Genomic DNA, 27,271 nt, shown 5'->3' on the forward strand with positions numbered 1-27,271 from the left:
CAAAGTTACAAATTTCATTCTATTTAAACTTTAATTTGTGCATTTGTGGTAATTTATGACTGCAAAACACTTTTTTCTTAGAATGACATAAAGGCACAATTCATCTGAATGCATAGTGTACCATTCTAAAATATCTTAGTTTCCTTACAAAGTGCTTGAGCAGTCACATACACATACAGTAATAGCAAAATATATTTACACTCTTATAAATTTTAAATCTAAAATATATATATATATTTAAAACTACAGAAAAAATTAGTGCTTTCTTCAGCTTAATTGTGTGAATATACCCTGCCCTCTAATTTTTTTTTAGTGATTGACTTCAATTAAAAAAATTCTTCTGTACACTGTGTAGTTATAAAATGCTGTCAGTTTTTAATGCTATAAGCCCATTTTAGACATTGCTTTCTATGCATAGTTGAAAACCAGCAAAGGTGAGCAGACTGTACCTCAAAAGTATTTAGTGTTTTACTGTAATGTTGTATTAATACTGTTTAAATTAAAGCCAGACAATTATGTTTAGTTCCTAGTTAACTGGCATTTTAAAATAACTTTAAGCAACATGGTTTTCCTTTTTTTACAAGATTTTTCCCAAAAGATTTTGGGTAATAATTTGGAAGGTAATAAGAATTATCCCTGGACAATTTTAATTGTTTTCAGAGTATAATAAAAACATGCCTACTAAGGCTGAAATACTTGTTTTAAGCTCAACTCTTCATAGTTCAGTACACTTTCATGTTTCTCACAAGATTTAAACTTGAACGATTCTTAAGAGATGAGCTCATTATGATTAAATGGCTAATTCAGTATGGTTAGTTAAAAACTTACTATTCCTGAGGTATAATGACCCTAACATGCTAAGTACAGGATCAAAGATGTTGCTGTTGAACTAAGGAAAAACAATGAAGTAATGAGCTAGGAAGAAAAAAAAATTAAAAACAAAATAAAAAACCCCCAAACTTCACGTAAGTTCAAAGTCATGATTTGCAAAAAGACATACCATAAGATATAAAAAGCAACAAACGGATCCTCTGAAGAGTTGTAAAAAGCATTTGATCAAATTATTTTTGAGACTTTTGAGGTACAGCTTTAGTGTTATAATAACTTTTTTATAAAATATAGACTGTTTTATCAAAAATATTTATACATTCTGTTACAATATATTGCTTTTGCCCTCAGTAACTGCCAATATAAAAATCTGGATTCAGTGGCCTAAAATGTACAAATGCACTTAATGTAAATGCTGGAGTCTGAGGTGTCTGCTTGGCCACTGTACAAAAGTGATGAAGTGGTGAAATTAAATAATAAGCCTACAACACAGAATACATTACAACTTGCACATATACATGTTCACAGCATGTATACAATGATAATCCCTATGGTTTAACAAAGATATAGTTCCCTTCTACAGCAGACACAAGAACAAAGTTAGCTACGTTGATAAATGTAGAATGCGTTTCAAAAAAGGGGTAATCAGTTCACTGATTCTGGAAGAAGATATGACTGAACATAAACATAATGGATGTCTATTTGGGAATGCATGAAGGTAATACAGTATCTTGGTTCAGGGTGATTAAAAGTCTCCATTCTTAATATTTTAAGTAAATGCCGATGTTCCTATTTCTTTAGCATTGTTTAATAAAAAACTGTTTGGCAAGTAGCTCTGTTGGAAAGCTATGAGGTTCTGTTACATGGTTGGTAAAGATAAGGCAATAAAATTTTTTCTCATGATAAATATAGAAAATTTACAAAAGAAGCCATCAATTCATTCTGTTTTTAAAAATCAAGCCACCAAGGGTATACAAACTACCATTACAGTTTTTGTTATTATAGTAATTTCTTTTTTAAAAAAATAAGAGCAGTTGCCTTAGTCAAACAGAATCATGCTTTATGTGAATGGTAATAGCATTCCAAGCCCTACTCTTTCCTTCTTGTAAAACAGTCAAGTGATCAATCTTCTTTCTACTTAAGGCAGAAGACACAGGGCAAAGATAGGGACTATAAAAGAGTGGTTCTTTTTCTTTCTTTTTTTCTTTTTTTTTTAAAATAGATTATTGATCCAAAAGTATTCATCTGTGATGGGTTTTCATGGCCAAGGTTCATTCAGTCTAAACTCCGTGAAACTGGTTCCAGTGCTCAGATTTGTTGAAAAACAGTGAGAGGCCACTTTTCAAGAAGGTATTAAAATAGCACTTTTAAACAAATCTTCATGTGTTTTTTAAAAAAACTCAGAAGCTACTGGTGGCACAGAGAGCAAATGAAGGGTTGCTATTTTTAAGAGGTCTTCTTGTGAGTCAGTCTGCTTGGTTTCACAGTGTCTAGTAACTTAACACCAATCAGCAATGTAGTCAAAATCTCTGAACATTTCTTGCTCCTCTTCTGAAAGTATCCTTGGTTCTCGAGGCGGAGTCAGAATAGGTGCTTCTGAGGTAAATTCATCATCGAAATTACTAACATCCTCCCGTCCTCTGATAGTAGGTACAAATGGTGGCTTTACTTTTTTGTCCATCAGAGCAATCCAATCAATTAGCTGGATCACAAAATATAAAATGACCAATTTAGTTTCCTATTCCTAATTACTCTAGTTTCATAAATATTTTTGAACTTTCATACTTACCCGGAAAAACGGGTGCTTCTTTACATCCTCTGCGTCTTTCTCCCCAGCTCCAAGGCGACGCTCAGGATTTCTTCTTAACAGCTAACATAAAATAAAAAGTTAAAATACATTTATTGATAAGGATTCTCATAATTTTCAGAGATTTAGATAATTTTTATTTGTATTTGTCTAAACCATGCAACATCTACAAACTAAATAACACAACTTCTAAAAATCAACTGGGAAATTTCCTTCAACATAAAAAAACTTAAGCAGTTAAAAATACTCATACTCTTAATTTAATTCTTACCCTTCTCATTATGGAAATAGCTTCTGTAGATAAGAACCTTGGATACCTTACTTCATCATTTACAATACTGTCAAAAACCTCCTCTTCATCATCACCAGGAAAGGGAGACTATAAGAAATATTTTTAACTAAGTTAAAATGAGTTTCAACATAGTAAAATCTTATCTATTTAAAACATAATCAAGATTTAGATAGTGAAAAAGAAAACAAAACCAAAAAAGTACCAAAAAATAAATAAATACAAAAGGACTATGAGAATTCACAATGAATATGTAATATCATCTATTACCTAGATTATATACCATATACTCTTTTTTCTTTTTTCCTTACGATACTGAAGATTTTAACTCGGGGACACTCTACTACTGAACTGCATTCCCAGCCCCCACCTTTCTTTGAGACAGGACCTAAGATACCTAATAGGCCTTGAACTTGTGATCCTCCTATCTTAGATTCCTGAATACTTACAGGCATGCACCACCATGTCTGCCAACACAGGACTCTGTAAAAATTTGCTTATATCATAAAACACTATTTTTTCATTAATTTTATTCCATTCCATTTCACTCCATTCCACACCATTTCATTCATTTATTCATCTATCTGGCTAGTCATCATTTAAAAGTGTACTGAACAATGAGGAATATTTAGGTAAGAAACAATCCTTAAGAAGTTCAATTTTTGGAAAGGCAGAAGAAAATGAGTACCATAAACATGGTTAACAATGTTATAATGGAGGAAAATATAGTCGTGGAAGTACATCAAATATGGATGTACTTAAATAAATAATGGTGAAACACAAGTATTAATCAGTAGGTATAATGACTGCAGTAAGAAGCAACTGCCAACAAAATTAGACTGAAAGGAATTTAAAAAAACACAAATTTCCAGGGATATTTAATGTTACAAACACAATATAACATTTTAATATGCACAATATTAAAATTACTGCTCACTATGATCATAATGACCGTGAGTCATAAAAATGTAGTTACTTTTTATATACAGTATGACAATTTGATGAACAAAGGGAGAAATTCTCACATCCTGAAAACTGAAAGATGAATTTCTGTCTCACAATTTCAAATAGTTTCATTACTAGTAATTTTTCAAAATAAGGAATGTCTAAATATCATTTAATATCTTAAAATCACTGAAATGAGTCAGGGTATCTAACCTTATTTTCTCACTGGTTAGCAGGGAAATATTGGCTAACTTGTTTCATTAGGTTTAATTCGGTTGTTTGTGTTCTATAAGGTCAGAAGCTAAGAATAAAAAAGCTAAGCAGAAAGCAATATTAGTAGAAAGGGAGAAATTTTTAAACTGAGGAATTTGTGAAAATAAATTCAAAACTCAACACTCAAAGGCTGAGCTGTCAATCTTATTGCTCATAACTAAGAAAATTTCACACTTTTCAGTTATCAAAACCTTAGCTTATTCATTCAACACACATAAATCAAATACCTACTACGTGGGATAAATATAATTTATTTTAGTGATTGAAATAGCAAGTCAGGGGAAAACTATTTCACTGGGCTTCCCAATCAGAATTTTAAGAGGCAACACAGAGGGTGATTTTTGTCTTCTGCTTCAACAATTTTATACTTGAAATTGTCACTCTACAAGTATATCAAAAGCAAAGAAACATCTACGTACTTTTAAAATGTTAAAAGTATCTTGTTTCTGCCAAGAGATAAGCTAATAGGATTAATAATAGGCTAACAAGTTTAAGCACATATAAAAAAAAATCAATAGTCTGTTCAGATATCAACATTTAGAGCATCTTGTGCTAGTGTCCAATGTTTCTTTAAACCTCTCTGGCATACCCACTCTCATTTGACATAGGGAAAAGAGGACCTGGTATATTTGGTTATTCTAGAAATTTTTCCAGTTCTCAAAACTAGCAGAGGTACACAAATACAAATTTTAAAATGCATGATATATCCAATAAACTTTTAGCTATTTGTAATAAATAACAGAAAATAGACATTAACTTTAGTCAAACCACACTTTTATCAGTTTACAAAAAGTTTCAAATTGGGGCTGGGGTTGTGGCTCAAGTGGTAGAGTGCTCGCCTAGCATGTGTGGCACTGGGTTTGATCCTTAGCACCACATAAAAAATAAAGATATTGTATCCACCTAAAACTAAAAAATAAATAGTAAAAAAAAAAGTTTCACTAATGCTATAAAATCATAAAGCAGGCCAATGAGCTTTAAGCTTAGTTCTTTTCCCATCCATCCTCTGGGAGATACTAAAATGAAATGAAATTGTAATAACCAGCTGTGAAGGAATATCAAGATCCATGCCTTCTAGATAATAAGGATACCAATTAATTAGAAGCTTTATTAAAATCTATGAAATAGGAGACTTTCTTGTTCTCTGCTAAACCTTGCAGTGGCTTTAGAATTGGAAGCAGCAGAATGAAGAGGCTATTAATTCTATAGTATTCTGCAATAATCTCACATTTTCATATCACTAATAGAGTAAATTTTAAGCAAACATGTAATTTTTGTTAAATTAAGTCTCATACTAATTTGTATACTGCATTTTAAAAAGAAATCCACAAAAATGTTACTTTTTAAAAAAGGAATGGGAGAAAATGAAGTTCAAGTTTGCCACAGCTTATACATGCAACTGTTAGAGGACTCTTACAACATTATTAGAAAATGGAGACTGTGGTAAATAAGGGTATCTTTTCATCCTACGTACCATATAGTAACATTTCTAAAAAGAGGTGAAAAATTCAGATTTGGATCTTTAGTCCTAATTAACAAGAAGGCTGGATGGATTCAATACCCTGTCCTGAAGTAGCAAAGCAAAATGGTTTATAATCAGGTTCTAAAGCCAAAGTGAGTTAAAAACTCCAGGTCCTCCACACAAGAGCTGTGTGACTTTTTTTTTTAACGTCTTTGTGTTTCCAATTATACATCTGGAAAAGGGCACAGACCACTTTGGAGCTTACTACAGATGCTGTGACATTAAATGGACTAACTTATAAAACACATAGCATAGTTCGTAGCATGTGATAATTGTTATTTTAATTGTCCATTTCTTCCCCTTGCAGAAAATTCACTCCAATTTGTCATATCAAATGGATCTTAGATAGTTGGACAAACTCATTTACTTGTTTGTTCAGTGTAAATGCCAGTAAGTGATGAGCTCAGACTAAAACTATAAAAATTTCCAACATTCAATAATTTGTTCATTCATTACTCAGTTGCAAACCTATTCATGCCTTGACTGTATGAGGAAGGTTGTTGAGAACTTAGAATCAAGTCCATAAAATAAATTTTCTTGCATTTCTAGATCAAATCCCTCTATGGTAGTTTTCAATTACTTGTCAAAATATTTATTCTTTCCTATGAGGTAAGGTAGTGCAGGCCTATAATCCTAGCAACTCATGAGGCTGAGACAAGAGGACAACAAATTCAAGTTCAGCCTCCACAATTTAGCAAAGTTTTAAACAACTTAGGTGAGACTCTGTCTCAGAATAAACATAAACAAGTTCTACGGATGGTGCTCAGTGGTAAAGAACTCCTGGGTTAAATCCCCAGTAAAGAGCGAACAAACAAACAAAAAATATCTTACTCTTTTTAAAATTTTACCTCCATTTTATTATTCCTAATAATTTAATAACACAATAGACAGTTATTACCTTTATTTACTTCATATAACTTAATTTCTTAAATGATAAATGTACAACTCAGGTATCCTCAGAAATTTATTTTAAATTAATCTACAGAAAACAGGGGGTAAAATGTTAATCTTTTCATCTGTGTTCCACATATGGAGTGCTGGGATTGAATCTAGGGGTGCTTTACCATTGATGTACATCCCCAGTCCTTTCTATTTTGTTTTTAATTTTGAGACAGGACTTAAGTTGCTGAGGGCTGACCTTGAATTTGCAATCCTCCAAAGTCACTGGAATTACAGGTGTAAACCACTACACTCAGCTCTCCACAATTTTTGAAGGTAACACTTATTTTTGACCAATGTATAGCTGACTTTCCTCCGTTTGTGGAAAGTATATTCTTTCTACTAGTCTTTAGTCTTCCTGCTATTTTATTCCCTATGAAATGATCAGTTGTACATGTTTGCCTTAAGATCATAAGCCATAACCATAGCACAATACCTAAATATAAGAAACCATTTTCAAATAGTTGGAAATACTGGCAATACATTCCACAGATTACATAAAAACAGAAAATATACTAGTGAAGTAGTATAGAAATACAGCTAATAATAATCCTATAAATACTCATAAAACTTAAGTTCCACTTATATAGAAGCTATGTTAGATGGTTTTATATGTGACATGATTTGTTCTCTCAATCATTTTTCCTCTCCTCTCAGGCTGTTGCTTACCTCCCCAACGAGCATTTCATATATAAGTACACCAAGGCCCCACCAATCTACAGCCCTGGTATAGGATGTCTCTGTTAATACTTCTGGGGCAAGAAATTCAGGGGTGCCACAAAATGTGCTTGTTCTATCTCCATATCCCATTCCTGAAAAAGATAAATTTTATATTATTTGTTAGCAAGGGAAGAAAAAAAACCTAACATAAAAATTAGAAGGTATACTTGTAGGGCAATTAAATTTGCTGTACATGGTGATCAAACTTAGACACTCGAAAGACTTTTATTTAAAAAATGGTTAAAGATTGGTATAAAGGAAAATGTAATAGTACATGGGATTTCATGATAAAAAATTAGTGAAGAAAAGTGGGTTAAGAAGAGATCTTGAGTGGGGTGCAGTGGTACATGCCTGTAATCCCAGTGGCTTGGGAGTTCTGAGGCAGGAGGACCACAAGTTCAAAGCCAGCCTCAGCAACTTATCAAGATCCTAAGTAACTCAGCAAGACCCTGTCTCTAAATAAAGTATAAAAACAGGCTAGGGATGTGGCTTACTGGTTAAGTACCCCTGGGTTCAATTCCCAGTACCAAATAACACAAAAACAAGACAAGCAAGCAAACAACCAGATTTTTAAATACAAAAGTATTTAAGCCAATAGTATCGGTTACACAGATACAATTAGAGAAAAAACTTACCGAATCCATAGTTAGGAGGTCTGTTAGTATATGATGGGCAAAAAAGTGTATTCATTAATTGAATTAATTAATTGAACATTCACTGAATATAAGATGTGCCAAGTACTGTGTTACATGCTATGAAAATAAAGTTGAATAAGAAACAAGAAGCTGCTAGTGTACAGGGGAAGATGGACAATGTCAGCTACTATGCAATATATTAACTGTCAAGAATACCAACATGTTGGGTAGTATGCCCCATACTCTAACAGCACTCCTAAGTAGAAAGGACTACATCCATGTTACTTGTTTGTTTGTTTATTGGTCCCAGGGATTGATCCCAGGGATGCTTAACCACTGAGCCACATTCCCAGTTCTTTCAATTTTTTTTTTTGAGAGAGGGTCTTGCGGTAAGGTGCCGAGGCTGGCTTTGAACTTGTGATCTCCTGTCTCAGGATAGCTATATATCTCCAAGTATTTTTTCTTTTTCTTTTTTTTGGGGGGGAGCGAGTAGGTGAGTACTGGGGACTGAACTCAGTGCCTGAGTTCAGTCCCCAGTCCTATTTTGTATTTTATTTAGAGACAAGGTCTCAATGAGTTGCTTAGGGCCTCATTGTTGCTGAGGCTGGCTCTGAACTCATAATCCTCTTACCTCAGCCTCCCAAGCTGCTGGAGTTAGAGGAGTGCTCTACCACACCCAGCTCGAAGTATTTTTTCTATTTAAAATGTTAATAGTTCTCAAAAGGTGCAGAGGTAATTAGGACTACATATTTCACTCTGCAGAGTTCCAACAGAATGAACAGCTTAATGCTTAATATTTGCTTAAAGTCATGAGGTTACATGAGCAATTCACAATAAGAATTTTTAAATTAAAATAAATAATAAAAAGTTTTAAAATTAAAAATATATTTTGTTTTTCAAAGAAACTTGGAAAATTACTAAAGTACAAAAGAGAGATAATCTATTAGAAAAGAAATTTTAAAACCAAATTACCTTCTTTGCAAAGACCAAAATCAGCAATTTTCACAAAGCCTTCTGTATCTAACAATAAGTTATCCAATTTCAAATCTCTGTTCAGGATGAAAATTAAAAAATGAAAAAAATAAGGAAAATCATTAGATGTCATAGTAAAACAATTATTTCAATAGGAGTCCCATTTTTTTCTAAGATAAGGTTTTCAAGTTATAATTTGAGAGTTAAATACTATATCACAAATGTGTATTTTTTTCTTTTTGTCAAGCTTTACATAATATACTTTTTTTTCCTTTTATGTAGAAATGGAAGAAAGTAAGGAATATTTTATCTTTTTAAGTATATAAAGTATGAAAAGGGCTCAAGTGCTTTCTAACTCAGGCTTCATTAACTTTTTATTTGTGATAATTTGACTTAGTCCAAATTTGAAATACACCTTTATCCATCATAAGAAAGAATTAAGGCAACAGTATAAATAAGGTGGGCAGGTTTGGGGAAAAGTTCAACCTTCTAAGAGGATAATTCACAATATAGAGAAAGCTAATTTATTATACAAACTAAGCTAGTTAAAAATATTTTATCCTTTAAGTAAAATAGATCATGAGGAAGTCCTTACCCCTGAAAACACTGTTAGAATTTGAATAAACCAGTTTATCATCTTGTTTCTGACTGGCCTTCCCTTAATTTACTTGGGTGTAAGCAGTGTCTTTCTTTTCTATTTAAATAATTTTTATTCTTTTTTCTTCAGGCTTATATTTTCTCCTAGAATGAGTAATGTAATCCTTGAATTTTGAGCAGGGTTTTTCAATCCAATAATATTTCTGGTGTATGGCCCACAGACTAGCTGATGAGCTACCATCAATATTACTGGTCTAAAATCTGATAAGAGATTGTGCCAGACATAAACTGGCTGTGTTACCAACACACTGTTTAGTTCAGATGACAGCAAAACTTATTTTGTGGTGCTAAATGTCAAACCCAGGGCCTTGCACTTGCTAGGCAGCATTCTACCACTTAAGTCCACTATAGCCCCTAAGACTTCTTTTAATGAAAAAAGCAGTGCTGTGGCTTGCACCCTGGCACAACTAGTTATCTCACTGTGAATACATTTTGAGTAGTACTGGTCTACAGAGGTTTTCTGCAGTGAATCAGTCAAATGCAAAATGTTCACTAGGATGAATATTTTAAACTGTGCTATCATAGGCCAACTCATAATTTAACTATTTTAATTAGGAAATGGGCAGAGGAGCAGGAACCAAGAAGTTCATTGTGTAATTATTGTGTGGACAATATCTTTCAAAGTTGGGGTTTCATTAATATAGATGCTCCTCAAAAGAAAAGGCATGGAGTCACCATATTACTCAGCTATATTACTTTTCAGTATTTACCCTGAATAATTAAAGGGATATTACTACTCTGATACATGCATACCCATGTTTACAGCAGCACAATTCACAACAGCCAAACAATGGAAACAGTGTAGACGTCTAACAATGGATGCATGGATAAAGAAAATGTGGTATGTATACACTATGGAGTCTTATTAAGCCATAAAGAAAAAAAGAAACTATGGCATTTGCAGGAAAATGGATGTAACTAGAGACTCGCATGTTAAGTGAAATAAGTCTAACACAGAAGGTTAAGGGTCCTTTGTTTTATCTCACAATCAGAAGCTAGAAAGGAAAAAGGAAAACAAGGATGAGAAAAATCACCTAACATTCCTAAAAATCAAAGGGAGACCAGTAGAAAAAATGGACCAAATGGCGAATGGCAGGACAGGAGAGGGGAAATAATGGGGAGTGATACTGGCCAGATTATATTGTGTGCATGAGATATGTAATAATAAATCCTATCATTATGTACAACTACAATGCACCAATAAAAAAAATGAGGAAATAAAACAGGTTGGGATTCACTATTTTAGAACTCACTTATTGCATGAAGAAAAAATTTAGAAGTCAATTAATATAAACTACCTTTATCGATCATCTTAAATGCTAATTCATACCAAAGTAAGCTATTAGAATAAAAACATTACTTACCTATAAACAATTTTGTGTTCATGTAAATATTGCAACCCAAGAACTACACATGCAGCATAAAATCTGTTCAAATAATTAAATAGAAAGTTTATTAAACTTCAATGCTTTTGAATTCCAGTTTATATTCTTATGCTTTCAAGCACAACTCTGTAGTTAATTCCACAAACATTTATCTAGTTCTTACTATGTATAACATATTGTACTAGATATTAGGAGTAAAACTTAAAACTAAGAAAAGTACAGTCTTCATAACAGAGTCCTTAACCTTGCCTGGTAGTCACTGAGGACCCCAGATGGGACATGTGATCTGGTTCTATAAGAGGAACTACAATGTGTGGTGAGGACAGGAGGACAGAGTACAAGGACCAGTTTTGTGGGGGAAATATATGGCATTTCCCCAAGTGGGAAAAAGGAATAGGGGTGTGAAAAAACAGCCTTGGTGAAGGATCTGGAGTGTCATGATTACTGAAGTTTATTTTCTTAGTAATAGGGAATCAAGCCATTTGAGTTAGGGTAGAATGATTCTATCTATGGTTAGGGAAATTTTTCTGATAGATGGCTTTTATAAACATGCAAATAAAAGATAAGAACATCCAATGTAATGACAAGAAAGAGCTTAAGATGGATTCGAGTGAAACTAAAAAAACAAAACAAAACAAAACAAAACAAAACAAAAACAAAAACCAAATATGACAGGACACAGTATCTCATTAACTATAGGATGAAGGAGTGGGAAGAGTTAAAGATGACTCTCAAGGTTTCCATCTTGGTGGAATGAATAGATAAAGAAATACAGTAGTAGCCCAAGTTTTGTGGGGAAAATGAGTTTGGCTTTGGATATGTCAACTTTAGTGGGAATGGAGAGAATAATTAATTCATAAATTTTAAAATACAAATATATAGAAGAAACACTTAGGAAAACTAGTTCTTTAAAATTTTTTTTAAATATTTTTTTTTTTAGTTGTTGATAGATCTTTATATTTTATTTATTTATATGTGGTGCTGAGGATTGAACCCAGTGCCTCACACATTAGGCAAGTGCTCTAACACTGAGCTACAATCCCAGCCAGGAAAACTAGTTCTTAATACACAGGTAACAATTATGAATATTTTCTTCATAAAATACACACTGCCCCCCCAGTACAATATTTAATTCATCTATCTATCCATCTCATCCCAACTCTACTGCCATACAAAAAAATAATTACTCTTGTCATTTTGGTGAATGTTCTTAGGAATACACTTAGTCACATGTAGATAATATAAGTATATTGTATGTTATTTCTTTGAAAATGGGTCCATAATTTGGAGGGATTTTTAAAATACATTTAGAAATATATATTTCATTTGAGCTGGGGTTGTGGTTGTGGTAGAGCGTTTGCCTCACAGGGTTCAATTCAGCACCTTATATAAAAATAAATGAATGAAATAAAGGTCCATCATCAACTAAAAACTATATTAAAAAAAGAAAAAGAGATATGTATTTGATTGTACATTAGACCTTATATAATAACTTATCAGTTTAAAGGATTTATCTGAATTTTGTTAAAATAAACATGATTTTAAAACATCTTAAGATAGACTTTTTTAGCACAGTTTTGGTGGCAAAACAATATTGTGATAATTATAATACTTTTGAGTTCTCTGTTTCTTTGTAAGCAGACTGCTCTAATTATTATCAACTTAAGAAATAAATGAGTTCTCTGTTTCTTTGTAAGCAGACTGCTCTAATTATTATCAACTTAAGAAATAAATGGGTATTCTAACATATTTCACTGAATGCTTACTATAATAAGTATTTTGTTATTTTAATCTTCAAGTCAAGCTTTACAATAAAAAATTTAAAGAAGTAGAAAATGAAACTCAGACAAAGAAACTAATTTGTCTAAAATCATAGTGCAAAGAAACAGCAAAGCTAGGAATCAAATTATTCTGATTCCACAGCTTCTGTCATTAAAAATCCAGGTTGCCTAGTATGTCCCAGAACTCTTTCAGTTGTTTCACTAGTAAACAAGACAGACATGGTTCCTGTTCCTTCCTTCTAGTGAGGGAAGTCAAACAGTAAACATGTTAAAAAAGAATTAGATGATTTCAAGTAGAACTAAAGTAATATGACAATAAAATAGAAAATAGGATAGAGTGACCTACTTCAAGGTTAGTGATATGGTGATTTTTAAGCTGTGTAGTCAGTAAAGGCCCTTCAAAGAAAAAATATTTGAGCTGGGACCTTAGTGATCAGAGAAACCTTACTTGATTTGGGAGTATTACAATGTAGCAGTTTATTCTTATATTTCACTCAGCCTAATAGTTTCATTTGTATTTGGTCTGTATTCTCCACAAAAATAAAAATTTTCTAAGGCAGAATTGTATTTTCATTTCTTTTAAAAACAAAAATAAATTCCGATGTCATAAATAAATAAAGGAAAAATAGAACAAATACCAATGGCAGTTGGCACAAAGCTAGGTGTGGTCTAAATGCTCTGCTTTAAATTTTAAAATATCCAGGGAATATTAGTTTTCTAATATTTCTAATACTTCCTGACTTTTGCTCTTTTGGGATTGCTTCAATACCTATCGGAACTAATCCCTATTTTCTCATCTGAAGCTTGAAGGCTACTTACTGTCTGTTCTACATACATCTAATGGTTGTGATGAGATTCAAATAAGGAGTTAAAGTATAATACAAATGTCTGTTGCTATTTTATCAGAACACAGATGCAAGATAAAAATTCAAGAGTAAAACCAATAAAGGTACTATAGAAATCAAGTTTTATTATTTGGGTGTATTTCAGAGATAGAATTGATTGAACTTTCTAATGGTTTTAATGTTGAAGAGCAGTAGGCCTGGGGAATAGCAGGTAAGGTAGAAGGGAAAATACGAAAAATCTAGTGTTCAATTTGAAATACTAAATAAGATGCTTATTAGCCTTACAAATGGAAAAGAATACTATTAGAGTTGGAATGTTAAAAGAAGAAATCAGGGCTAGAGATATAAACTTGGTGAATATCAGCATGCAGAGTAGTTGCTGTTAAGAGTACTTTTTTTTGGTTCAAATCCCAGATTTACCATTTTAGAAGTATAAAATTTGAATAACAGGAAAAATAAATATGTATATATTCTATATATGCATATAATCAAGGGTTTATTATTATTACTAATGTCTCTGAATAAGCAAAGGCATTGATGATAATAATAATATTAAATTTAAAAAAACTACTACAAAAAGTTTATAGTAAAGTTTGCTTTCCATCCCTTTCCTTGGGAGCAATATATATATACAAGTTGGGTATCCCTAACCTGAAAATCTTAAATCTGAAACACTTTGAATACCACATGATACTCCAAGTTTTGGATTTTAAAGAATTTCAAAGTGCTGGATTAGGTATACTTAACTAGATAATTTAACTATGCAAATATCTCAAAATCTGAAAAACTTCAAACTCTAACTCCTGGTCCAAGCATTTCAAATAAGTGATACTCAACCTATTTTGGTTTCTCTTTATACTCCTTCAGAAATATTATTAAGCACAAGCAAGCAAGTACTTAATATAGATACTTTTAAATTATCCTGTAAAAATGCAAATATAAATATTTTATACAAATATATGAGCAAGTACTTGATACAGATTCTTTTAAATTATCCCATAAAATGCAAATACAAATATTTTATATGAATATACAGTATTTTTTAAAACTTAATGTACTTTAAGTATAATTTGTCTTTAAAATCATGGTCCAGATTTTTCCCTAGGGAGAAAATCTAACAGCAAAAAAGAAAACAAATTCATTTACTAAAATGAACCTAAACTGCATGTCTAAATTATCAAGTGTGATTTAGGAAATCATGACATTTTCAACATGGACAATACAATAAACAAATGCAAAAATTATCTGGCAAAAAGATAAGTAAGGAATTCGAATATTTCTTATAAGAATCTATTCAGAGAGCTTTCTTTCCAGCAAGAAACCAGTCATGGAAAAACTCGAGACAAATGTCTAAAGCATACTCACACAGCTCTTGGTTCAGAAAAGACATCAGTATGAATGTGCATCATTAGGTCCCCACCGGCAGCATATTCCATTACAAAGCAAACATGCTCTTTGGTTTGGAAACATGCAAAAAGATTCACCAAAAAGGGATGCCTTACACTATTCACAGTTTCAAAAATTCTTTTTTCACACATCAGGCTGTAAGAGAAAACATTTGAAAATAAATAGTCTTAGAAATATTCTAGTTGGAAATAACATTTAAAAAAATTACTAATCCTTAAAATAAGCAAATTTTTAACATCTTAACTTTAACATCATAAAATGTATATTTTGTTATATATGCTATGAAAGCTATTCTTCTAGATATAACACATAACTTTTGTGAAAACTAAAATATGGTTAACATGATATGACTGTAGTGTTTACACTGATGGTATCAGAATAATATCCATATGGCTACTGATTCTATTTGTTTTTTGAGAGAGGGGGGGGAGGAGGGAGGGGGGGAGAGAGGATTTTTTTTTTTAATATTTATTTTTCAGATTTCGGTGGACACAACATCTTCATTTTTATTTTATGTGGTGCTGAGGATAGAACCCAGCGCCCCGCGCATACCAGGTGAGTGTGCTACCACCTGAGCCACATCCCCAGCCCACTGATTCTATTTTTTAAAAAGGCTCAATTAGGGGCTAATTATGAGAATTCATCAGGAATAGGTCAGAGAATTTAGTAAACTGAAACATTTTTAAAAACTTTAGGTTTGTAACCAAGGCAATTTCAAAAGCAGTATTTATAATTCATAAGACATGTTATTCAAATTTTTATCACATAAAATAGAGTTGAAAGATATACATATGCTGCATAAAAATTTAAGCTAGAAGACCAAATGGAAAGTAAATAAGCTACATGGAGAACTCTACAACATGCTTCAAGGAAGTTTCATGAGAATAATGTAATTTTTCCATTATACTACAGAAAAATCTATAGCAATCAAACACTTACACTGTGAGAATTAAGTCTTTTTTTCTCTCTTTTTAAAAAATGGTACTGGGGATTGAACTTCAGGGCACTCTACCACTGAACTATATCAAAGCTCTTTTATATAGAGATAGGGTCTTTTTTCTTTTTTTGGGCAGAGTGGTAATAGTGGTGGTGGTAGTGGTTGGTACCAGGGACTGAACTTGGGCACTCAATCACTGAGCCACACCCCCAGTCCTGTTTTGTATTTTATTTAGAGACAGGATCTCACTGAACTGCTTAGCACCTGCAGTTGCTGAGGCTGAGGCTCCTTACTTAGCCTCCCAAGTCACTGGGATTACAGGCATGATCACCATGCCAAGCTGAGACAGGGTCCTGTTAAGTTTCTGAAGCTGGCCTCTAACTTACTACTTCAGCTGGTATTATAGGCATGTGCCAATGTGCCCGGCCAAAGACAAGTTATTAAAAAGAACAATGGTGGGCTAAAGTTGTACCTCAATGGTATAGCACTTGCCTAGCACATGTGGGGCACTTGGTTTGATGCTCAGCACCACACAAAAATAAATAAAGGTATTGTACCCATATATAACTAAATACATTTTTAAAAAAGAACAATGGTCAAAACTATTGATGTAAAATAATAATTTTGCCTCAATAACAAAAAATTCTTCCTTCTTCTGAAATATTTGGTAAATCAATTTGATTTATAACTCAAAGTAGAAGAAAACTAGGTCTAAAGTTATTAAAGTAAAATTTAAATTTATTTTTGGTACCTGATCAAAATAAAGATCAAGATATATACTTTATTAGCAATTAGGTTATAAAAGTATGTTTCTAATATAATAAAATAGGTACTTTTTCTGTTTCTATTTGTGAAACTGGAACCAAAAACTGATATTCATGTATGTTTTTTATAAGCTTTGTTTTAATGCTTTTATTTTTAAATTAAAAAAAAAAAAGCCAACTAAATTCCTGATTTTAGAAGGAAATATATAGTACCACTCTCCTCCTTTTTCAGTCTTTTAAGAAAGGATTAATTTTTTAACAAATGAACAACAACAACAACAAAAATGAATTATATCTCATTTAGGAGGTCTAGTATTCTTAATGCTATGGTAATATGGATTCTACTGGATCATGAAGAAAACATCTGATAATTGTTTTAGATACTGACACTAAATGCAGCTATTATGATAAAATGTTTAAACTCCATTTAATACTATCACATTCTAGATGAACTCCTAACCTTTGATTCCATGAATTCTATGTTTATTTTTATACATACTCAGAAAGCTACAGTGTTATTGTTTTTAAGGCTTTTGTCTACATAACATTTTTTTTTTTTAATTTGGGAAAGTTTCTAAATGTTACTACCATGTAAGGCTAAATTCACTAAAAAAAAAAAAAAAAAAAAAAAAAAGAAAGAAAGAAATTAAAATTATAAGCTTTGATTTTTGTCATCACTTTACAAATCATATCAAATTTACCGAAAAATGTCCTAAAACTGTGATGGGTAAGATCTAGAAGATCAATTCTAAACCATCAGCCTTATTAAGTCAATCTAAATTTTGAGTAAATGTAAAATAAATAAATTCTAATGAAATTAGTAAGAGTTTTATCACATGACAAGCACAGGCTCTTCCCCCCACCCTCAGGGGTACTCAACCACTGAGCCACACATCCCCAGTCCTATTTTGTATCTTATTTAGAGTCAGGGTCTCACTGAGTTGCTTAGGGACTTGCAGTTGCTGAGGCTGATACTGAACTTGTGATTCTCTTGCCTCAGCCTCCCTAGCCTCTGGGATTACAGGTGTGCACCACTGAGCCCAGGAAGCACAGGCTCTTCATTGTCTATGTTTTTATATTTATGAATAAATCATAATTAATTATGAGTGATTTCATGGGTGACTCAACTAATTCACTAATTCTCAATTGAATGATCATTACGTTACACCTGTGCTGAACATGTAAGAGGTATAGAAGATTGAGAATCATTGATTGGATTATTGCTGAGAGTGATTTTAAAGCATTTAAAGGAATCCTCTGACAATAGTGACAAGGACTAGATAGATGTCATAGGACAATCAAATAGAATTAGACACTGTAAAGACCCCAGTTGTCACAATACATTTAATTTTAGGCATTTACATCACACACAAAAAAAGCTATTGTAGCTGGGCTTGGTGGTGCATACCAGTAATCCCATGGACTCAGAAGCCTGAGGAAGGAGGATCATAAGACTGAGGCTAGCCTCAGCAACTCAGTGAGACCCTGTCTCAAAATAAAAAATAAAAAGGGCTGGGAGTATAGCTCAGTGGTTAAGCATTCCTGGGTTCAATCCCCAGTACCAAAACCAAAAACAAACCTAAAAGCTATTTACACAAAAATCTTTAACCTGTCCCAACACTACTAAATTGTGTATTCTCCTTAAAGTCTATACAATAATCCAACCTTATTCAAAGCTTTAAACTTAATATCTTTCATCTCTCATAGAACACAAATTCAATTTCCTTTATAAAACCCTACCTAAAATATATTAAAAATAAAACCTTATCTAAATCCATCAGTATACCATGATGTCCTCCATCTTATGAGTTGCTGTTGTCTCTATTGCTTATTTTGAACTCAAACATATCGAGCCTCTTTAATTTATAAAATTTATCAGTACTTGTTTTCTGAAGTGACTAGTTTAATTCTATCCATTCTGGTGTACTTCCTTTGGAGTTCAACACATTATCAGATATGCTACAAACTTGAATACATATTTTAGTTAGTGGAAAACCACATCATTATTTATAATAAGGCTAAGGTTTTAGGATTATGTTTTCCTACAAAGACTTGGTTCAAAGTAGTAACATTATAGCAAAAATCTACATAAACCACCAGAATTAAGTAGTATAGGTTGAGTACCCATTATTTGAAATACTTGGGAGTGGTGTTTCCATTTTGGAATATTTGAATATTTGCAAATACCTAATGAAGTACCTTGGAGATGGGACCCATATCTAACAAAAAATTTATTGTTGTGTTTTTCCAAACATGGTGGGATATATTAATAAACCAGTAACTCAAGAGGCTGAGGAAGGAGGATTCCAAGTTTTTTAGCATGACCTTATCTAAAAATAAAAAATAAAAAGGGCTGGAGTTGTGGCTTGGTAGTATAGCATCCTGAGGTTCAATCCCCATTACAAGAAAAAAAAAATGATTTTTTTTCATAAGAAAAAGGTATCTCTGTCTCTTGTGTGTTTATTTTGTGCAGCCCAGTTCCCCTGGAGTGAACCTGAGTGTTTTAGTCACGAGGAACACGACAGCAATTATTATTCTATTCTAGGAAAGAAAAACATTTGACTCTTCTGTTATTTTTCAAGTATAAACAGCATATCAAAGATTTGTTTTAATCATCTGCTTATACAACATAAAAACACAGATCTAAAGATGTAATATGGGGGCTGGGGATGTGGCTCAAGTGGTAGCGTGCTCGCCTGGCATGCGTGCGGCCCGGGTTCGATCCTCAGCACCACATACAGACAAAGATGTTGTGTCCGCCAAAAACTAAAAAAAAAATAAATATTAAAAAATTCTCTCTGTCTCTCTCTCTCTCACATCTCTCTTAAAAAAAAAAAAAGATGTAATATGGTACTCAATATTTTATAGTCAGCAAAATCATGAGTACTCCTAAGTATCAAGAAAGCATTTATTTGAATGTAACTGAGGAGAATGAGAGAGTAAAAAAATAAACAGGTAAACTTAAAAAGAAAAGTTATTTTTTTCATAAAGAAAACATTGCAAGTGTTTAAGACCTGTCCTAATTCTAAGAACTACTTATATGATGGGAAAAACATTAAAAGTAGCAATTTAATTCAGTAAGGCAAATGTTATAAAAATTACATATTTTTTAAATATATGGGGGCTGGCTGAGGCTCAAAAATGTTCAGTGAAATCCTCTGGAGTCAAATCATTACTAAGGAAAAACAATCAGGACTAGAAAAGACATCCTTGTTAACTCATAGATCAGGGTTCTTTTCATTATATAGGACTCTTTTCCATTAAAATCATTAGACGCTCTCTACTAGTGACAGAAAAAATGTTACTAAATGTCAAATGAAAACCTCTGTGATAAATGTCATTTTTACACAATAATATTCCATATTCAATTAAGAGAATCATTTAAAGTGTATTCTTTAACCTGATTATAATTTTTATCCTCAAAGTCCTTGCATTTTAAGAAATGTATAAAAAGATATATCTGGGCTAGGATTGGAATTCAGTGATAGAGTGATTGTCTGGCACATGTGAGGCACTGGGTTGGATCCTCAGTACCACATAAAAATAAATAAATAAATAAAATAAAGGTCTTGTGTCCATTTACAACTATAAAATATAAAAAAATATATCCACAATAGTTTACATTTATTAAACTCTTTTTAAAAATTTTCATATAAATACTTTAACATTTCCATTTACAAAACCGTTAACTTAATTAGTTTAAATGTTTCACTATCTTTCCTTGGTATCCATTTATCAGTTGTCATAAGAAGGGAAAAAAAGGAACTGGCTAGGAATGTACCTTATGCCAAACATAAATACACTAATTTCTTTACATATTATGACAAAATTAGAAAGTTTTCCTATTTCATCCATTCTCTTAAAATACAACTTTCAGGAAAAGAATTTCAATTTTTAAAAACTAACCTGTCTACTTCGTCTCGAGCTACAATGTCTCCCTTCTTTAAGGCTTTTATAGCAAACATCTCATTTGTGTGTTTATATTCTGCCAAAAGCACCTGAAATGAGATTAAAATAATTATTTCCCATTTTAGTTCTTAATTTTATAGGTATCCACGAACCTTCAAATGCTTACCTTCCCAAAATGTCCTCTTCCCAAGACAGCACAACATCTGAAATCTTGTAGATTAAACTGAAACCTTTGCTCAGATCTGAAAATAGTAATTTCAATTAAATACAAGGCAATAAAATATGATATCAATATGTAGTAGCAAAACACTATATATACACGTATATGTTCTTTACCTTCTATCCTCAAGTTCTTGACCACTATATCCTAGGCTTGAGTCTTGAATATCAGGCTCATAGTCAGACTGGGATTTGGGAAGAATACTATTCCTGTCATTCTCAATATCAAAAATTGTTTCTGAGTCCTATAAGATATTAAATACTTGTTAAACCATGAAAATAATAAAACAAAACACAACTTATTTATCCAGCAGCTTGGGAGGCTAAGGCAAGAGGATTACAAGTTCAAAGCCAGCCTCAGCAACTTAGTGAGAACTTGCCTCAAAATAAAAAAATAAAAAAGGACTGGCCTAGTGTTTAAGCACCCTGGGTTTAATCCCCCATATAAAAATGAAAAGCAACAATAAAAAAAAAACCCTGATTTATTAGGTAATCATAAAGTTGAACAAAAATATTCCAACAGTCAATACAAGTACTAGAGATGAAAAACTTAGCTGGCTATTCTTTATTTTTTGGTGGGGGGTGGAGGGGAGGGGGAGTGAAGGGTAGGGGAGAGGAGGTGTGGCGGGCGGGGCTGGGGGGTGTTGGGGAAAAAACCTAAGACCTCATGCATGCCAGGTAAGTGCTCTACCATTGAGCCACATCCCTAGCATTAATTTTATAATAATACGTATATAGCATATTATTAACCAAGTTAGAAGATAAATAGTATTTCAGGTAATATGACAACAAATATCAACCATGCTACTATGCTCCTTTTTAGCTAAAGAAACCTATTCTATCTTTTTTAGCTTAACAGCTAATGACAATGGCATGCCAACACTAATAATTTTGTAATTTCTTGTCAACTTAGTCTAATTTAATGAAAACAGTCCATTCATAAGAAGTATAAATAGTTCACAGATAAACTTTAAATTGAAATTGCTCTTATTCACTACGATACTTTTACTATGCATTCATGTGGCAAAAAAGAATTATACAAAGTCTTAAATGTCTTGCCTGTCCAGGTGTATCGATAACTCTTAATTCAGAAGATTCATCTATTTCTCCAAGGGAAGAAGCTCTTGGTGGGGCTGGAGGAGGTTCCGGCTCAAGATCAAAGTCCAATTTGGTTACTGTAGAATCACTTACAAAAGATAAAGCAATTCACCAAAATAGTAATCAAAATATTCACTAATTTATTAAATAAAAGCAATTGAACATTTGAAAAGTAAACAGAGCACTTGTTTAAAACTATCATTTGAGATGGCAAGATGGTACAGTAGAGGAAGGAGGCATTTCTCGTTTGTTTTGCTTTTTACAATTTGAATGACAGGAATAAGGTATCATAATGAGTCTATGCCTTTGGGGAATGGAATAAGGAGGTTCAGAGGAAGCCACTCTATCATAGCTTTCCAAGAGTAAATCAAAACAGTAATTCAGCACCAGCAAATGGAGCCTACAATGCTGAAAAGAGTGAAAAACTCTTTCACTTGAAACAGGTGATCTGAATGCTGGGATCAGTAGCCTGGCTGACATTGGGGTATTCAATTCACAACAAATCTGGTGAGCCCGAAGACATCTCTTCCAAGCTTAGAAAGACCTAGAAGATAGAATGACACATTCTATTCTCCTATCTCCAGTACATGAAAGTTTCACTACCGTTTTGCATGGATAGTTCTGATCACAACCCCATCCCCCCCAACCCCACAGGCATCCAAGAAAGTTCACCCTTTGGTGAACACAGATGCCACTAACAAGTTCAACCACTTTGGGTCAGAGCTGAAAATAAACTGCATGATAACTGAAACCCCAGAAAGAAAACACCCTACTTAAAAATTGTGACCAAGAACAACAGATTAGTGAGCTGCTGAAGAACATTATTAATAAGCTTTTTTTTTTTTTTTTTTAAAAAGATTTCTTAGCATAAGGCTTTTGTTCTGAAGTGCCTGTAATTACTAGGGATTACTATCTCCTCTCAATGTGGTATTAGAGACTGGACATAGTAGCAAGTTAGACCTGGGTCAAGAGAAAGCAGCTCACTAAAAACTATATAAAAGTAGAAGAGAGAATCATCCCAGAAGATGAACAAAAATACTAATAATATGAAAAAAATCAAGGGAACAAGACACCCCAAATAGGCCACAACACAAGTGACCCCATGGACATCACAGTGGAGGAAATGCCAGAAAAAGAATTTAGGAAATTGATGATTGAAATAATTGATAAACTAAAAGAAGATATAAGAATTAACTGAGAGAGAATATATAGGAAGTAAAAGAACATTTCAATAAAGAGAGATTCTGAAAAAGAATCAAACAGAAGTATTGGAAATGAAAGATTCAATAAACAAATAAAAAATTCAGTTGAAAGCATCACTAATAGATCAGAGCACTGTGAAGACAGAATCTCAGGCCTCAAAGACCAAGTATAAAATCTTGAAAATAAAGTTGACAACAAAGAAAAAATGGTAAGAGACCATGATCAGATTAGTCAAGAAATCAGGGATAATATTAAGAGACCTAACCTAACAACCACTGGTATACATAAAGGAACTGAAATACAAACTAAAGGAATGTACAACATTTTCAATGAAATTATAATTAGAAGCGGGGCATGGTGATGCATGCCTGTAATCCCAGTGGCTTGGGAGGCTTAGGCAAGAGGATTACAAATTGAAAGCCAGCCTTAGCAAAATTGAGGTGCTAAGCAACTCAGTGAGACCCTGTATCTAAATAAATACAAAATAGGATTGGGAATGTGGCTCAGTAGCTGAGTGCCTCTGAATTTAATCCCTGGTACCATCCCCCCAAAAAATATCAGAAAAATTTCCAAATTTCAATCATGAGATGGAAATGCAAATTCAAGAAGTATTTAGAGCTCCTGCTAAATAAAATCAAAAAAGGTCCTTATCAAGATAAATTATAAATAAGATTCTTAATATACAAAATAAGAACAGAATTCTCAAAGCAACAAGAGAAAAACAGTCACATTTAGAGGTAAGCCAATTAGAATTTTACTGATTTTTCAGTCAAGACCCTAAACATGGAGGGATTATAGTAATATATATTAAGTCCTGAACATACTGAGTTCAAGCCAAGATTGCTATATCCAGCAAAACTATCCTTCAGAATTGAAGCTGAAATAAAAAATGGTCTATGGCAAGTAGAAACCAAAAATTTGTAACTACTAAACCACAATCAAACACTGAATATTTCATACAGAAGAAATGAAAAATAAATATCAGTGCCACTGCTTTGCTCTGCAATGCTCTTCCACCATAATGTTCTGCTTCACTATGGGCCTAGAACAATGAAGTTGGCTATCTATGCACTGATACCTCTGAGACAGTAGGCAAATAAATTTTTCCTTTGGTCACAGTGTTGAAAATCTGACTAAAACAAAGAGGATACTAGGGCCTGAGATGAAGCAAATTGTATCCAGTGCATGCATAATTATGTCAAAATGAACCCCACTGTTACACATGTGCTAATAAAAACAAATAAATACCTATGATAAAAGAAAAAAATAAATAAAAATACTACTTGGAAAAAACTGAGGTTCTCAATAACCACGGTAATCAATATGTACAAATGTCCCAATAACTATTTTGTGTAAGATATGCTTAAAAATCTTAGACACATACCTAGCTGGAGGTGCTAGCTCAGGAATACGCACATCAACCACTGGCACTGTTGCATGCACAGGAGTTTGAGGGCTGAAGGTGCCAGAATGATTTACTGTAGGAATAGCTCTTCTTACTAGCCTTCCCCATGTGGCAATATTAATATTCATTTGAGGAGCTCGGAGAAACGTTTTGCCTATAGATATTGTGAATAAAGAAAACAGAACGAGTAATTTCTTTATATATTACCAAAAGCCATAATTAAAAAAATTTACATTCATCAGTTTAAAATTAATGAAGAACAAAATTTGTTATAAAAGATTATTTTTAACTATTTGCTATGAAATATTAGTGCAAAATTAGTTTAAAAAATAAATAGGTAAGAAATTGTTATACATATGTAGTTAAGGTTTTAAAAAGAATCTCTTCTTTTAAAGACACAAACTAGTTGGGTTTTTCTGTTTGTTTGTTTTTTTGTCCTTTATTTTCATTTTGATACAGGGTCTTGCTAAATTGCCCAGGCTGGCCCTGAACTTACCATCCTCCTACCTCAGCTTCCCCAGGTGCTGAGATTATAGGCATGTGCCACCACACCCAGCCAAACTATAATATTTAAGGATGATTCACTAATGTCTGAGTTTGCTTCAAATAATCTGATTAAGGAGTATGGACAGACAGGATGTGAATAAAACAAAATTGGCCATCAGTTGATTACTGCTGAAGCTGGGTGATAGTAAACTAAAATGTTCTGTAATAAAATTCTAGAAATAAATGCACAACTAAAAAGAAACTACATATGGATATTACTTTTAAGATTTAATAAAACACGAGAACATTTTATATTTGATTCTTAGTAATTACCTTGCTGTTTTGAAAAAATTTTCTTTTGTCTTTGGAGTTTTGGTCTTCTTTCAATTACTGGATTAAAAAAGGTAACCTGCAGTGATGAAAATTCAAGGTGACATGAAAATAGCACTGAATTTATGGTTCATGAAATCCACTAAACTCATAGCATTTTAAGCTTAAGGGAATCTTAGCTATAATTTCGTCCAATCCTCTCATTTTCTAGATGAGAAAACAGATATAGAGAGGATAAATGATTTTTCTCAAGGTCACATACCTATTCAGTGGCAGAGCTGAGTCAAGAATTCAAGTCATCTTAGTCTTTCAGCCTAACACTCTTTCCAATTCTACATCATGTTACCTATACATAATTTCAATTGTAGTTATACACAGTTAATAAAATACATTTATTACCTCTGCAAATAAAGTACCCTGTGGTTCCAAATATAGACACATGCCATGCCGTTGGTTGTCTAAAAAATCTTCTAACCTCAGAAATTTTACAGCACACAGAGATCGCCAATCACGCCAATAAACTGAAATTTCCAGTTCACGTGACTAGGATAATTAAAAAAATAAATAAATAAACAGAAAGACATCATTGGACACACACTTGATTAAAATATCACAAAAAATATGAGATACAAATACAATAAACAAAGGTAACACAAAGATAACACTATTTTAAATAAAATTCTATAATGTTTCTTAATTGTATATTCTTTTAATAAACTAATACATTTTAATTTAAAAGCACAAACTCAAGAAGACATTCTCTAGGTAAGGTATTTCCAAAGTACACTTAAAGAATGCATATGGGAACCACTAGTACAGATGAATGCCCACAGAAGTCTTCCCATTTAAAGTTTCAAACTTTCTTATTTCCCTTTCTCATATGTATCACTTGCTATGCTACTGTGAAAAGACCCCAGTACTTGCCTCACAGAATCCATGTCAAACCTTATTTCTTTCCCACTGTTGAGCAAGGGAATGATCTCCAAATAGCATTTATTCTGCACTTACAATATGCCACACACTGTGGCAAGCACTTTAAGAGTATTAATATTAGATCATTTAATCTTCAAAAAAAAAATCTAGCTGGTAGCAAGGCTAGTAAGTGCAGCAGCCTGAGTAGGTAGGGAAGAAAGGGGATATTCAGCTTATGCTTTCTGCCTTAAAATGTTTATGTATTATAACATTTTAAAAAAGAACACCAAAGTAGTAAGAACTTTAATACTGAAAACATAGGAACCAGTTAAATGTAACATATCCTTAGGAAAGAATACATGATAATCATCAAAAACAATGCTTCAGGAGGAAACATATTTAAAGTTTTTACAACCTATTACTAAATGCAAACACAGAATGTAGTTTATAAGTTGGAGTCAAGTCATAAACTGACCTCTACATATCTTATAATCTCTATACATTTTAATTATAACAAAGTACTAGACTCTTCCATTATTTTCTCAGGATTATGCAGACATTCCAGAAAGAGAGAAAAATACTTTTCTCTTTAGGGTCTACAAAGTAATAAATTACTTCTTTTATATGACAAATTTCAATTTATGAAGCTATGCATAAGTTTCTGATATACATAATAAAAATTCTTTCCTTAAGTTATAAAACTAGTTGATACAAATGAATAGATAAACACTTATAAAAATGCAACATGATAAAAATCTGTCATAACACAATGCTTCAGAGAGACTCATAGCCGATCAGGAAAAGACTCAGAACAACATATCAATGGCATGTGATTCCAGGGCTTCCTATCTCAATTCTTCCCTCTGACTCATAATTAATATGGAAGAGGATGCTTATCATGAAAGGGAAAGAATGAGAATAATAATTATTACTTTAGGATTAACAAATGGTATAGAGAATAGATGTGATACTAATATTATCACACTGCATTCAAGTTAAAAGC

General features: G+C 32.5%; 1 protein-coding gene across 2 annotated transcripts in view; it reads right to left on the reverse strand.

Moving 5' to 3' along the window:
* Positions 1-352: 352 nt before the first annotated feature.
* The window catches only part of Pkn2 (protein kinase N2), a 119,822-nt gene continuing 92,903 nt past the window's right edge, over positions 353-27,271 (reverse strand). For both annotated transcript variants that reach the window (XM_076863612.1, XM_076863611.1), the window contains exons 9-22: positions 25,756-25,899; positions 25,360-25,435; positions 24,520-24,694; positions 21,894-22,020; positions 20,952-21,079; positions 20,782-20,857; positions 20,613-20,704; positions 14,964-15,140; positions 10,952-11,014; positions 8,931-9,007; positions 7,273-7,415; positions 2,907-3,014; positions 2,618-2,698; positions 353-2,530 (exon numbers count right to left, since the gene is read on the reverse strand). In XM_076863612.1, the coding sequence (XP_076719727.1) occupies positions 2,327-2,530; positions 2,618-2,698; positions 2,907-3,014; positions 7,273-7,415; positions 8,931-9,007; positions 10,952-11,014; positions 14,964-15,140; positions 20,613-20,704; positions 20,782-20,857; positions 20,952-21,079; positions 21,894-22,020; positions 24,520-24,694; positions 25,360-25,435; positions 25,756-25,899 (1,671 nt within the window). In that variant the 3' untranslated portion in view covers positions 353-2,326. The remainder of the gene's footprint in view (positions 2,531-2,617; positions 2,699-2,906; positions 3,015-7,272; positions 7,416-8,930; positions 9,008-10,951; positions 11,015-14,963; positions 15,141-20,612; positions 20,705-20,781; positions 20,858-20,951; positions 21,080-21,893; positions 22,021-24,519; positions 24,695-25,359; positions 25,436-25,755; positions 25,900-27,271) is intronic.

The sequence above is a fragment of the Callospermophilus lateralis genome, chromosome 7, assembly GCF_048772815.1.
Source record: "Callospermophilus lateralis isolate mCalLat2 chromosome 7, mCalLat2.hap1, whole genome shotgun sequence".
Lineage (NCBI taxonomy): Eukaryota > Metazoa > Chordata > Mammalia > Rodentia > Sciuridae > Callospermophilus > Callospermophilus lateralis.